General features: G+C 37.5%; 1 protein-coding gene across 2 annotated transcripts; it reads left to right on the top strand.

The window, feature by feature from the left end:
• Positions 1-5326: 5326 nt before the first annotated feature.
• On the top strand, positions 5327-7871 carry LOC144240538 (olfactory receptor 5K4-like). Of its 2 annotated transcripts, XM_077774915.1 has the most exons (2): positions 5327-6231; positions 7847-7871. In XM_077774915.1, exons 1-2 carry the CDS (start codon positions 5327-5329, stop codon positions 7869-7871), a joined length of 930 nt encoding a protein of 309 aa, XP_077631041.1. The 2 variants fall into 2 exon arrangements, with proteins under 2 accessions (XP_077631041.1, XP_077631040.1); XM_077774914.1 differs by lacking the exon at positions 7847-7871 and having other exon boundaries at positions 5327-6256.
• Positions 7872-14049: the final 6178 nt, after the last annotated feature.

Below are 14049 nucleotides of genomic sequence, written 5' to 3'. Positions count from 1 at the left end.
CAAGGATACACTCTTTATTTCAATAAATGTGATTTGTAAGAAAAGGAGACTCGAACAAAAAACATGCCAGGGGATGGGGAAAGGGGAAGAGACGTAGAAATTAAAAATGTTATCATAGAAGCCTGACAAGGCAATGAGTTTCAGAGTGCAGTCAATAGTTCCATATCATATAGTTAATTAAGATAATAATTGCAAATGTGCTTTTGACTTCGTGATTAGGAGACGAGTCTGATCTTGGTGAGAGACTGGTGTCATCAAAATGGAGGGGGCAGAAGCAGAACAAGTTACTACCTGAAACTCCTAACTCCTCTTCCTATCCTAGCATGCATCCAGACTGTCTGGATGCCCGGGCTTACTCTCCATTCCTTAAATATGCATGTATTTTGAAACTCCCATGCTTTTACCTTTAATCATGCTCTTCCTTAAGCCTACAAAAACTTATAAAACATTTTCTGTTTATTGAAAATCTAATTTATCCTTCAAGAATCACAGGAAATGTCATTTCTTTGTAATGCCTTCCCCTAGTCTTCTAAGTTATGTTCTTCTTTTGTTCCCATATACCTTGCTTATAGTTCTATTTGGATATTTAACTTGGTTTGAGCTGTTCTACATACATTTGCATAAGTTATTTTACTTTCTAAATGGGTAGATCCATGAGGATAAGATTATTTCTTATTTATCTATGAAGCTTTCTTCCCTACTCTACCCCTACCGTGAGCTACTCTCAACTCAATGCTGACTCAATGACTTCTTTATTATAATAATCACTCTATAAATGTTGAATTTAATTTAATTGAAATTTCTGCAACCAACTTAATAAGCATTCTTTGAGGGCCTACATTATCTGGAACTATAAGAGACATGGAGTGTGGAAAGTCAAAAATCCACCTGAGAATAAAGATTTTCATAAGAACAACAGCTGGACAAACATACAAGGGAAACTTGGTTAAGAGCTCTTTGTGTTATAAACACAATAAGTATTTAGCAGATCAGAAAATTGAAGATGTCTTCATGCAGAGAATCAGACCTCTTTAAAGGCTGAATAAGACTTGGATAGAGGAGTAGGTCAAAGAGGGCATTTTAGCAAAGAAGTCAACTCTGAGTAAATATTCTAAGTCAGGATGTGGCTCTAGTGCATCAATGAATAGAAAAGTGATAAGTATGTCTCTGGAGATAGATTCTTAGAGGTGTATGGTAGGAAAGAAAGTCATAGGTGATATAAACCCAGTCTATGGAATCCTTGAAATACTGAGACAAAAGACAAAGATTTGGTTTGGAGAGTAACGAAAAGATAAAAACATGTCCAGTCATAAGAGCATATGTATAATAGAAAAAGATGGATAAGTTAAAAAGTTCTCTTATGTGGGGTCCCTGGGTGGCTCAGTTGGTTAAATGTTCGACTCTTGATTTCGGTTCATGATCTCACTGTCTTGAGATAGAGCCCCACATTGAACTCCATGAAGGGGAGCCTGCTTAAGATTCTCTCCTTCCCTCTCTCTGTACCTCCCCCACTCACTCTCACTCTTTCTCTCAAAAAAAAAAAAAGTTCTCTTATGCTGCATAAGTGAAATGAAACAACACAAATGAGTTGTTTCAGAAGATGAATCAACATGGTTTGGTCAGATTCATCAAAGAGAATGAAGAAGATTGCAACTCTGACTGATCACATCACATTTTTGCCTCTTTTCTACAAGTCCAAATCTCTCTCCCAATCTTGGTTTAACTCCTACTTTGTCTATTATATTATCAACATGATTTTTTTCCTCTTCACTACTGTTTTCAAGTAAAGAAGATTTGAAAAACAGAAGATCCTGTGAAAAATCTACATTACACTTAAGCTGGCTTTAATGATGTCCATTTTATTTAACTTCAGAATCCCAAATGACATCCATCTTTAATTGATAACTTTTGGTTTACCTGTGTTTTGGGAACATGTCTCTCAGGTTAAGAGTCTTTGCAGAAATACCCTGATGCCAATGCCAAGGAAATCCCTTTAGAATCAATGGAAAACTTTACCTTTGCCCTAAGGCTAACACCATTATTGTCACTGACCTACTGGTAGAGTGTCATAGACCTTCATAATTTATTCCCAAATGTTTTAAAGAGCAACGTTTTTATTCTTAATTTCTCCAAAAACAAATATCACATGGCCAATCAGCTACTATAAAATGCGTGTCAGTGAATTCAAAATATGAGAACTGATTTCTAATTTATTTAAAATATTAAGATGCAGAAATACACATTTCCCTAAAATATGTCAGCATTTTATCTACTTAATAATTTTTTGGTTTGTCTCTAAATTGAAGATACTATGGAAAGCCATAATAAACCACGGTACAGTGGACCATTCTGACCAATTCTGACTTCAAAAGTACAATTGTCTTGTCAGTAAATATACAGGTAAGGCTATAAATGACTCTGTAATATAATTCTGGGAGATATAATAAAATTGATTTTTAATTCAGTTGTATAATTTACATTTTAAACTGAGGGAGATAAAACGAGTTTTAATTCATTATTATTGTAATTCAGTATCTTCCCTAGAAAATAGTGATTATCAAAAACTAAACCAGACTCCACGTAAGTTCTTTCAGTTGATTTACCATTAGATGTTGCTAAAATAATGATAAAAGGTTGCCTTTGGATATTTTTACTGTTTTTCAAAACACTATAATTGTGAATTTTTTTACAGTTATAGACCTAAAACATAAAAGTCAACTTATTTTATTCATGTGATTATAACTCATTAGTGACAAAATTCCAGAATGCCTTACCATACCAAGTGAGCAAATAGAAAAATAGTATATTAAACTTAGTGTAGCAAAGGATAAGAACTAAAAAAAAGGCTAACTAAAAATGTTTTTAAAACAATATACTTTGAAGAACCTACAGGCTCTTCTCCAAAATTGCCTATCTGAAAAATGATGAGGCCAAAGACTTTTAACAACCTTTGGAAGAAAAGAAAAATTATTTTATCATTAATTAAAATGCATATTTCTTATAATATTATGGTTGCTACACTATAATAAGTATAAATTTAGTGATCATTGAATTTTAATAAATCTATAGATTAAGATTAAATGAATTTATAAATATAAATATTCATATAATATATGTAAAGTTTTCATGGAATTAACAAAAACAAAAATATTAGTTTTTATAGAAGAAGTATAAAAGGGTACAAGATAGGTATTTATCACAAGAAATATAAACATTGTGAATGGAAACTTGGTAACCAAATCTCATAATGTTAGAAATCCACGTAAGACACTTAAAACTAGAAAGCAGAAAGTACTAGGATAAATAGATAATTAAAAATAATAACTTCTTGGTGGAATGTGTCATGCCAATATAGGAACAGGATCTAGAACATGCTGAAACAAACATAAAAATAGGATCAAAATCGAGGCACATGGCTGGCTCAGTCAGTTAAGCATCCAACTGCAGCTCAGGTCATGATCTCATGGTCTGTGAGTTCAAGCCCTGCATCAAGCTCTGTGCTGACAGCTCAGAGACTAGGGCCTGCTTCAGATTCTGTCTGTTTGTCTGTCTCTCTTTCTCTTGCTCTGTCTCTCTGCCCCTATCCTGCTCATGGTCTGTCTCCATCTCTCAAAAATGAATAAATGTTTTTAAAAATTTTTAATAGTATCAAAATTAACTTATTAAGAAAAATTTTAAATATACTATATTCTTACCCTGTCTTAAAGGATGAATAGGTATTGCTTTATAATATCTCTTGGTAAGTTTATCTGTGAAGGAATACTAAGTAGAGAAACCATTTTTAAGTGTTTATTATTGTTTTTAGAGAGTGAGTGAGTGCACAGCGGCAGGCAGGGGAGGAGCAGAGAGAGAGAGAGAGGGAGACCCAGCATGGAGCCTGACCCGGGGTTTGAACTCACGATGGTGAGATCATGACCTGAGCCAAAATCAAAAGTTGGACTCTTAATTGACTGCACTACCCAGGCACCCCAGGAAACCATTTTTAAAATCCAGTGAGTCTTGGGGCACCTGGGTGGCTCAGTTGGTTAAACGTCTGACTTCGGCTCAGGTCATGATCTCATGGTTTGTGGGTTCAAGCCCTGTGTCGGGCTCTGTACTGATAGCCAGCTCGGAGCCTGGAGCCTATTTCAGATTCTGTATCTTCCTCTCGCTCTGACCCTCCCCTGCTCATGCTGTCTGTCTCTCTTTCTCTCTCTCAGAAATAAATCAAACATTTAAAGAAAAATTTAAAATCCAGTGAGTCTGTGGAGTTTTAAAAATAGTACATTTAGACATTTAAAATGTCTAAAATAATTTATTTCCAAACATCACATCAATTCCATAGTATCTAAAATGTGTTTATTTTTTCTTTCCTTGGATAAAAAGATACCATAAGAAAATGTTTTCTAATTTTGGATATTCCAAATTATATATACTGACCAGGAATTTGTAAATTAACACTGGATAATCTATGCAGAAAAAGCCTTTTGGACCTGGGAGTTCACAATGGACATTTTTAGATGATCCTTGTGTACACAATCTCACAGACTTGACCTACTGTGTATGTGCTAGATTGTAGGAGACAGTATAGAGTGATTTAAAAAGAGTTTCTTTCCATTGTATATATATATGTACCACATCTTCTTAATCCATTCATCAGTTGATGGACATTTGGGCTCTTTACATAATTTGGCCATTGTTGATAGCACTGCTATCAACATTGGGGTTCATGGGCCCCTCAAATCAGCATTTTTGTATCCTTTATATAGAATCCTAACTGCTGTGTCGTAGGGCAGTTTTATGTTTTATTTTTTATTTTTTAAGGAACTTCCACACTGTTTTCCAGAGTGGCTACACCCGTTTGCATTCTCACCAACAGTGCAATAGGGTTCCCCTTTCTCCACATCCTTGCGAACATCTGTTGTTTCTTGTTAATTTGACAGATATCATATGATTTCACTCATATGTGGAATTTGAGAAACTTAACAGATGAACATAGGGGTAGGGAAAAAATTAAGATAAAAACAGAGAGAAAGGCAAACCATAAGAGAGTTAAATACAGAGAACAAACTGAGGGTTGACACAGGTAGGGGGGTGGGTTAAATGGGTGATGGGCATGAAGAAGGTCACTTTTTGGGATGACCACTGGGTTTCAAATGTAAGAGATGAATCACTGGGTTTTATTCCTGAAGCCAAGACTACACTGTATGTTAACTAACTTGAGAACAAAAAAATAAAATAAAAGAGCTTTTCTTTTTGTATATGGGGAAATTTGAGGGGAGAATAAATACACTCTAATTTAACATTTCATTTCTTTACAATTTCTATCTCAGCTGAGAAGCCAGAAATGGCTAAGGAAAATAACTCTTTGACAACTGAGTTTATCCTCATAGGATTTACAAATCATCCAGTGCTGAAGATTCTTCTGTTTTTGGTGTTCTTTGCCATCTATCTGATCACTATGGTGGGGAATCTTGGTCTGGTGGCATTGATTTCTATAGAGCATCGTCTTCACACACCAATGTACATCCTTCTGGGAAACTTGGCTTTAATGGATTCCTGTTGTTCCTGTGCCATTATCCCCAAGATGTTAGAGAACTTCTTTTCTAAGGACAGAATGATTTCCCTTTACGAATGCATGGCACAGTTTTATTTTCTCTGCCTTGCTGAAACTGCAGATTGCTTTCTTCTGGCAGCAATGGCCTATGATCGCTATGTGGCCATATGCAGTCCACTACAATACCACACCATGATGTCAAAGAAACTCTGCATTCAGATAACTATAGGGACCTTCATAGCTAGTAACCTGCATTCCATGATCCATGTAGGGCTTCTATTAAGGTTAACTTTCTGCAGGTCTAATCAAATTGACCACTTTTTTTGTGATATTCTTCCACTCTATAGACTCTCCTGTACTGACCCTTATATCAACGAACTAATGATCTATATTTTTTCAATGCCGATTCAAATCTTCACCATTGCCACTGTCTTAGCCTCTTATATTTTCATCCTTTTCACAATTTTCAAAATGAAGTCCAAAGAGGGGCGAGGCAAAGCCTTTTCTACCTGTGCATCCCACTTTCTATCTGTATCAATATTCTACATTTGTCTTCTCATGTATATTAGGCCATTTGAAGAAGGGGATAAAGACATACCAGTGGCAATTTTTTATACAATTGTAATTCCTTTATTAAATCCTTTTATTTATAGTCTAAGAAATAAGGTAGTGATAAATGGTCTTAAAAAATGTATGAAGAATTATAATATTCTTAAATAAACCTTATCTTCTATGGAAAACTGATTTTAATTCATTAAAATGTTTTATAGAAAAAGGGCAAAGAGAAAGCTGTTTTTATATGAAATATTAATCTCTAAATCATTAGACTGTGTTTGCTAAAAGATATATGAATGTAATTTCAAAATTTTCTAGCAAATCTTACTGCAAACTCCACAATTACCAGAGTAAATCAGGAGAATACCCAATGGTAACTTTCATTACCAATTGTTATTATTCTCACTGAATTGTGTCAGGCTATTGTTCTAAACCATAATAATAAACTTAGCATCAAGTTTAAGTGTCTTGTCTAGTTAATGTAAGACATTATATCTGATCCTATGTAGAATGTTTGAAATATTAAAAATTTCTTGGCAGGAGAATAAAATAATAATTTCCATTCAGAAAACTGACCTGGGAGATACATGTAGGTTAGTCTGGGGGGAGACAGGCTAGAAGCCAACTACTTAACTGCAGTCATCTATATTTAAAGTAATGAAGTTTGATATAGAGAAGACTCCAAGAATGGGGAAAAATGGAATGAGAACGAACACACATATAGTCACATGTACATTTTGTAGAACAACAATGAATTCTAACAAGTTGGCTATAGTAGATTAAGATCTACTTTAGTATAATTAGGTTTTTTACTTTTTTAAAGAATCAATCATGTTATGTAATATGGAATATAGAATAGCAACTTACACCTCTCTGAGATGGAGATGTGCATATAAGAAGTTTATTGGAGAATGTTCTCAGGCTCAATAATTATTGATGGACTGAAGGAAGTAAGACTGGGCAGAAAGATAGGCTGACTATAGTTACAACAAAACCTCAGCCAATCTGGTGGAGAAGAGGGGATTTGGGATATCCCTTCAAAGTTCCCATGCTTAAGACAGGGACATAGAATTTATCCTTTCCATGGAACAGTTATTGAATGTAGGCTGCCTCCAAGTAAGGCACATGACCTTCATAAGACAATTACCTTCAGCTAAGGATACTTCCTGAAGAGGGATTCAGCTGAGAACTATCAGCTACTGGCACTCTTAATGCTGGGGAAATACATTGGATCTGGGCTGTGAACCACGGATCCATTACTGGACACCTTTTATACTATTCAAAGCTACTTATTTCTTATAATAAACTCTGGGGAAAGCACCACCAGGATTTGGGTCTTTTTCTTGTCCTGGAGAATCATACAAGGTGAAGGTTAGTGGGACACCTGCAGTTCCCGCTGTTGCAGCTAGTCTCATGGCCACACTAATGTGCATCTTCTCCCTCTTGATTCCCTTCACCTTTACCTAATACATCTACCGGTCCAAATGACTAATATGCTGGCATGATCCAGAATCAGATCCCCAGGGAATCTGAGCCTTTCAGCACCATGCCTTTTTCAGTTCTGGTTGTTGTATTTGTCTATTTACTGTCAAACTGAATAAGGGAGTACCAACAGATAGATGCCTATGGACCACCTCAATTCCAAACATATTTTTCCTGTTCCTACTGCATAATAGCAGCCTTATCTCTCCTAATAACAGGATCAATTACTCCTATAATTTTTATGGAGTCCTTTCCTTGCCTGTGGGTCTGTTGGAAAAAAAAAAAGAATCTAAAGTGACTGGGGAGCACCTGAAACCTTTCTGTATAATGGGGTTCTTGTCACATTCTCTGGTAAGAACATATGGCCTCTGAGAACCATGACCTCTAAACCCATGCAGCTCAGAGATGTGGAAACAAAAATGCAAATTCCCCAAGCAGATCACTTGAGGAGGTCCTGGATTGAGATATTCAACCTACTGAGGACATAACACCATATAGTGGTCACTGATTTCTGATGGAGAGTGAACTTTGGAGGACACAGTCTTGACATCTTAATTATATTTTTGAAAGGTCATTTCATCAACTCATTAAGACAGCAGCTTCTGGGTGATGTGAAACAGAACAGACCAGTGTGTTAGTCACTGCCCAGTACCACACTGTCATTACTACAAACTAGATTTCTTGGTCCAATGCAATGCTATGCACCATTCTATCAGCCTCCAGAAAGTGACTCTTCCTGAGCACTTACGGATTAGAAAGATAGCCCATACTTGGATTATGTGGATTCCAATTCAGATGAATTTCTGCTCCCTTCAGAGAGGAAGAGTTTCCATAGAAGCAAATGCCACCATGTGGCTGACTGATCTTTTTGATGGATGTTGTCATACCGGGGGCTCCACAACGATCCCTGGTTTTGGCAAGTTAGAACTTGACAAGAAAAGTAGCTATATCACCCTTGAAAAGTTGAAGCCTCTGCTATTAGGCACATGAATGCTTCCATCACAGCCACGACAGCACTTCATTCATGTGCCCACTGTGCCAGCACTGGGTGGCAGATGAATAAAACTGAATGATGACCTCAACTTGCTGAGTCATTCTGTGTACTTAGTTTAGTATTTTTTTTCCATGGTATACCTTTCCTGGTACTCTACACTTCATATCCATTCCAAGAGATCCATTCACATACCTCTTCCTCAGATTTTCTGGTCGCTGACCTTTCAATTTGTCTCCCTCCACGCCACTGACCAACATCCAAGATGTTCACCTCATCTATGAATTTATATATTCCCACCTTGGATCACTTCTTTTTCTATACATGGGATAAGTAATCAGTCTGCTGCTCTATGGGAGGATGTCCCCCTATTCTAACCTTCAAGGTCACCCTAGGTGGAGCTATAGTTTAGCAGTAAACCATCTTGGCTTGCATCAACATACCAAGCTGACCACCCAAGAACCAACTTGGCCTTTGAAGCCAGACATGTGAGATGAGGACAAGAGGTTAGTTCAATGGTAGAGGGTGACATAGAGGTCTGGGTTACCTGCCTGTTCAGCTTATTGTATTCTCTGGCCCTGCTCTGGCCGGATCCTTGGATATGCCACTTTCATCTTCTATTGAATTACTCCTGGGCCTATGTTGGGAGCCACACTGGTCTCGCTGGATGACAGTCACAGCGAGGAAATGGCAGCGTTTGCACAGCTCCTGCCATGAGAAGCGAAACTGGTATCTCCTTCTGCTACTACTGGCTCATGTTGGAAATGAACCTGCTGGTATTGACCAGGCGTCACAATATTCCAAATCAGACCAATATTCTCCACACAGATACCTCATAAGGAAAAGCATATTCCTGCCTCTTCAAATGAGATTTTAGATTATAAGCACTGTGGATGATTGTCAAAAGGCTCTTTCTATAGGCCTTGTAGACCCAAGACTTAGATAATAAAGAGGGTTAAGAACACAAGAGTTACATTGAGCCTGGCCCTGAGACAAAGAGGCTAATTTAACGTTTAGGAACAGATAAGGGCAGAACTTAAGTTAATACTTGTACCTTTCCTAACTGGTGATGTATGGCAGTCCCTTCCCTGAGGCCTATTTTCCACAAACACCCTCCCTTACACTGGTGGCTGGGATGAGGATAGATAAGAGTAGCTAAAACATAACCCAAATAAAAGGCCAACACATTTAGGGCCTCCATGGTGTTTACACATTCAGCATCAAGTCAAAAAAGTTTCCACAAACAACTTATTAACCAGCTCAAAAACATTGCTCCTCTTGTGAGCCAGACAAAATGACTCCTAGACTATCTATATACAACTTAACCTATGACCTAATCTTAGCAGTATTAGAACCAATATGTATGTTATCCTGTTTTTCACTAAGAATACCCTGTTATTTCCTTAGTTGTAAGATTTACTCAACCTCACTATGATTGGAGTAGTTCTTCAAGAATACTTCTATAAAACCTGCTTCTGATAGGCGGAAGATATGAACAGACACTTCTCCAAGGAGGACATCCAGATGGCCAACAGACACATGAAACAATGCTCAGCATCCCTCATCATCAGGGAAATACAAATCAAAACCATACTGAGATACCACCTCACGCCAGTCAGAGTGGCTAAAATGAGCAAATCAGAGGAAGCTAGATGCTGGTGAGGATGTGGAGAAACGGGCACCCTCCTACACTGTTGGTGGAAATGTAAACTGGTACAGCCCCTCTGGAAAACAGTGTGGAAGTTCCTCAAAGAATTAACAATAGAACTCCCCTATGACCCAGCAATAGCACTGCTAGGAATTTACCCAAGGGATACAGGAGTGCTGATGCATAGGGGCATATGGACCCCAATGTTCATAGCAGCAGTCTCAACAATAGCTAAAACATGGAAAGAGCCGGGGTGCCTGGGTGGCTCAGTTGGTTAAGCGGCAGACTTCAGCTCAGGCCATGATCTCATGGATCATGAGTTCGAGACCCACATCAGGCTCTGTGCTGACAGCTCAGAGCCTGGAGCCTGCTTCGGATTCTGTGTTTCCCTCTCTCTCTGACCCTCCCCCGCTCATGCTCTGTTTCTATCTCAATAATAAATAAAATATTAAAAAATTAAAAAAAAAAAAAACATGGAAAGAGCCTAAGTGTCCATCAACGGATGAATGGATCAAGAAGATGTGGTTTATCTATACCATGGAATACTACATGGCAATGAGAAACAATGAAATCTGGCCATGTGTAGCAACATGGATGGATCTTGAGGGTGTTACGCTGAGCGAAATAAGTCAGGCAGAGAAGGACAGCTACCGTATGTTTGTACGTATAGGAGGATTAGGAGGAACTTAATGGAAGACCGTGGGGGAGAAGAAGGGGGTAAATGGGGGGGAAGAGGGAGGGAGGCAAACCATGAGAGATTCTTGAATGTTGAGAACAAACTGAGGACTGATGGGCATGGGCGGGGAGGGGAAGGGGGGATATGGGCATGGAGGAGGCACTTGTGGGGATGAGCAATGGGTGTTATATGGAAACCAACTTGACAATAAACTTTTTTTTTTTTTTTAAAAACCTGCTTCTGTACACGTTCCAAAGCATCTTATCACAAAGAGTTATCCATTGAAAAATTCCTTTTTCTGATGTCATGTTATCATTTGATCTATGAATAAAGACACCAAAACTGACAGGACAGAGATGTCTGCCTGGTGATCAGAAAGAGTCTCAGGGCTCTCGCACTCTCTCCCTCACCGACACCGTCCATCCTTCAGAGATGCCTGGACCGGCTGGAGTGGGTCTCCAGCAGGCCTGCTCAATCTTATACTTGCTAGTCTGACAAATTCCAGCTCATAGAGCAATTCTGGCCTCTTGGTCACTTGATATCCTAAAGTTAGGAGCTGTTTATCTAGCAGAGTTCATAGCAGAGCAGGAAGTTATTTTTTGAATAGTTTATAATTCTCTGCTATAGAAAGCAAGACTTTGCTCCAAAACCATAAGGGTATATGTTATGATTCTCCTATTAGAGATTTCCATACACTTCCCAGTAGCTTCATCTCTTCCCACCTCAGATATATTTAATACTACTACCCTCCAGTAACCATCAGTTTGTTCTCTGTAGTTCAGAGTCTGTTTCTTGGTTTTCCTCTCTTCCCATCACCACCCTCATGTTCATTTGTTTTATTTCTTAAATTCCACATATGAGTGAAATCAATGGATAAAGAAAATGTAGTATGTATACACACACACAGTAGAATATTACTCAGCCATAAAAAAGAATGAAATCTTGCAATTAATCAGCTAATTCTATTTAAAGGACGTAGGAAAGTCCTTATGAAGGAGATGTGATTTGAGCTCAAGTGTGAGTAGTATTGGGATGGAAAGAAAGGGAGAAGGAGTTTAAAAATTTATTTTAATTTTTTAATATTAATTTGTTTTTGAGAGAGAGAAAGGAAGAGAGGGAGACACAGAATCCAAAGCAGGCTCCAGGTTCTGAGCTGTCAGCACAGAGCCCAACACAGGGCCTGAATCCATGAACCGCAGATCATGACCTAAGCTGAGGTCAGATTCTTAACTGACTGAGCCACCCAGGTACCCCCAGAAGGAGTTTTTCTTTTTAATGTTTTATTTATTTTTGAGAGAAAGATAGAGACAGCGTGAGCAGGGGAGGGTCAGAGAGAGAGGGAGACACGGACTCCGAAGCAGGCTCCAGGCTCTGAGCTAGCTGTCAGCGTAGAGCCCGGCGTGGGGCTCAAACCCATGAACCGCGAGATCATGACCTGAGCAGAAGTCAGACGCTTAACCAACTGAGCCACCCAGGCACCCCAAGAAGGAATTTTAGATGAGCGAAGCATTATGAGCAAATTAGGTGAAGCAACTGCACAGAGGGGCAGTGAAAGGATCCACATGGCCAAATGTCCTGAGGCAGAGGAAGAGAGCAAGGTGATAGATAAGACAAAGGCTGACTGTGGACATCTGGAATACCAAATAAGTAAAATGGATTTGGTTTGAAAATTAATAAGAGATCACTGCAAATTCCTGAGCAGTGGAGTATTTTTTTTTTTTTAATTCATTCAACAAGTATTTGTTAAACACTACAAAGAACCACTGTTCAAGGTGTTAGGGATGAAGGAATGAGCATAACAAAGAAATCCTTTCACTCTTATGTCTATTGCTAATGGTAGTCGTGGAGAACAAGTGACTCATTATAAACATACTAATAAATATAGTATATTGAGAGTAATTAGTGGAATGAAGAGAAAAAAACAGGGTAAGAAAGATAAAGTAATTGAGGTGAAATGAAAAAAAACAGAGAACAGATCAGTAAATCATATGTGGGGCTAAATGGTAACAGCAAAATTTCCATGAGGGATTTGCAACACATGGGAACAAATTCAACTCACAGAGTGAAGTTGATGAGCCTGGCTAACCCTACCACACCTTTTAGTTTCCACTGCAAATGCTAACTAATCATCTTTCATTAACCATATTAATTTTTCCTGTAACTGTCCAAGCCAACCTGAGATCCTTTTCTGGTCATTTTACATTTTATGCATAGGATAATGAACAGAATTATAAAACGTACCATTTTACAATTGTAAAAATGATGTCAGTTACATAAGAATCAGTAAGATGATCGTCAAGTGACCTTAGTGACTTTAGTGAAAGTCATTTACTTAACCTCATTGTCTCAGAGGTCATCTTTAATTAATGTCACATAGTTAATACATTTTGGAAACTGAACCTCCCTACAGAAATACACTGATGTCACTACAGAGAAATCCCTTAAGCATCTGATGGAAAAGTTTAATTCTGCATTGTAAGAAATACAATTGTTGACACTGATCTATTAGTAGTCTCCCAGATTTTCATTCTTTTAATCCCAAATGTGTTTGAGAACAATATTTATATTCTGAAATTCTACAAGACTTAACACCATATTAGAGCATTTAGATAAGGAAAGTACTCAAATTTACTTTCAGTTTTAATATTGACATCCATAAATATTTATCAGAATTATTTAGCATTTGTTTACTGATCTTAAATTTCAACTTCTCACCTTTCTAGCTCTTAAACTGAAGGCTATGGGAAATTAGCAAGAGATTTAAACTCAATTCATGCTGACCTTTTCTGATTATAAGGTAAATTTTCAAAATACACAGGTAAGAGCATAGCTTAATTCTGTTAAATAATTCAGGCAGGTATACTGAAAGTTATTTCTAATATAGCTGAATAATTAAATGGCTTATATTTAATATTTTAAAATGAAAAAATAAAATGTTCAGCCTGTGTCTTTGATATTTGATTATGGAAAAATAAATCCATTTATTTATAAAATTTACATGGTTTGACACACTGGTCAATATATCCTAATAGATCACTAAGTAATGATAGAAGATAGACTTTTAAAAAAAATTTTTTTAATGTTTATTCATTTTTTTCAGAGACAGAGCATGAGTCGGGGAGGGGCAGAGAGGGAGACACAGAATCTGAATGAAGCAGGCT

This window comes from Crocuta crocuta, unplaced genomic scaffold (genome assembly GCF_008692635.1).
Source record: "Crocuta crocuta isolate KB4526 unplaced genomic scaffold, BGI_CrCroc_1.0 scaffold6, whole genome shotgun sequence".
Classification (NCBI taxonomy): Eukaryota; Metazoa; Chordata; class Mammalia; order Carnivora; family Hyaenidae; genus Crocuta; species Crocuta crocuta.
Note: the sequence above shows the minus strand (reverse complement) of the source record. Positions and strands in the feature narration are given on the sequence as shown.

Excerpts from the sequence above, each read along its gene's own strand:
- LOC144240538 (XM_077774915.1), top strand. The coding sequence starts at position 5,327 with ATGGCTAAGGAAAATAACTCTTTGACAACTGAGTTTATCCTCATAGGA. Across the intron at positions 6,232-7,846 it reads AATGGTCTTAAAAAATGTAT|GAAAAAAAAAAAGAATCTAA; the intron begins GAAGAATTATAA and ends GTGGGTCTGTTG.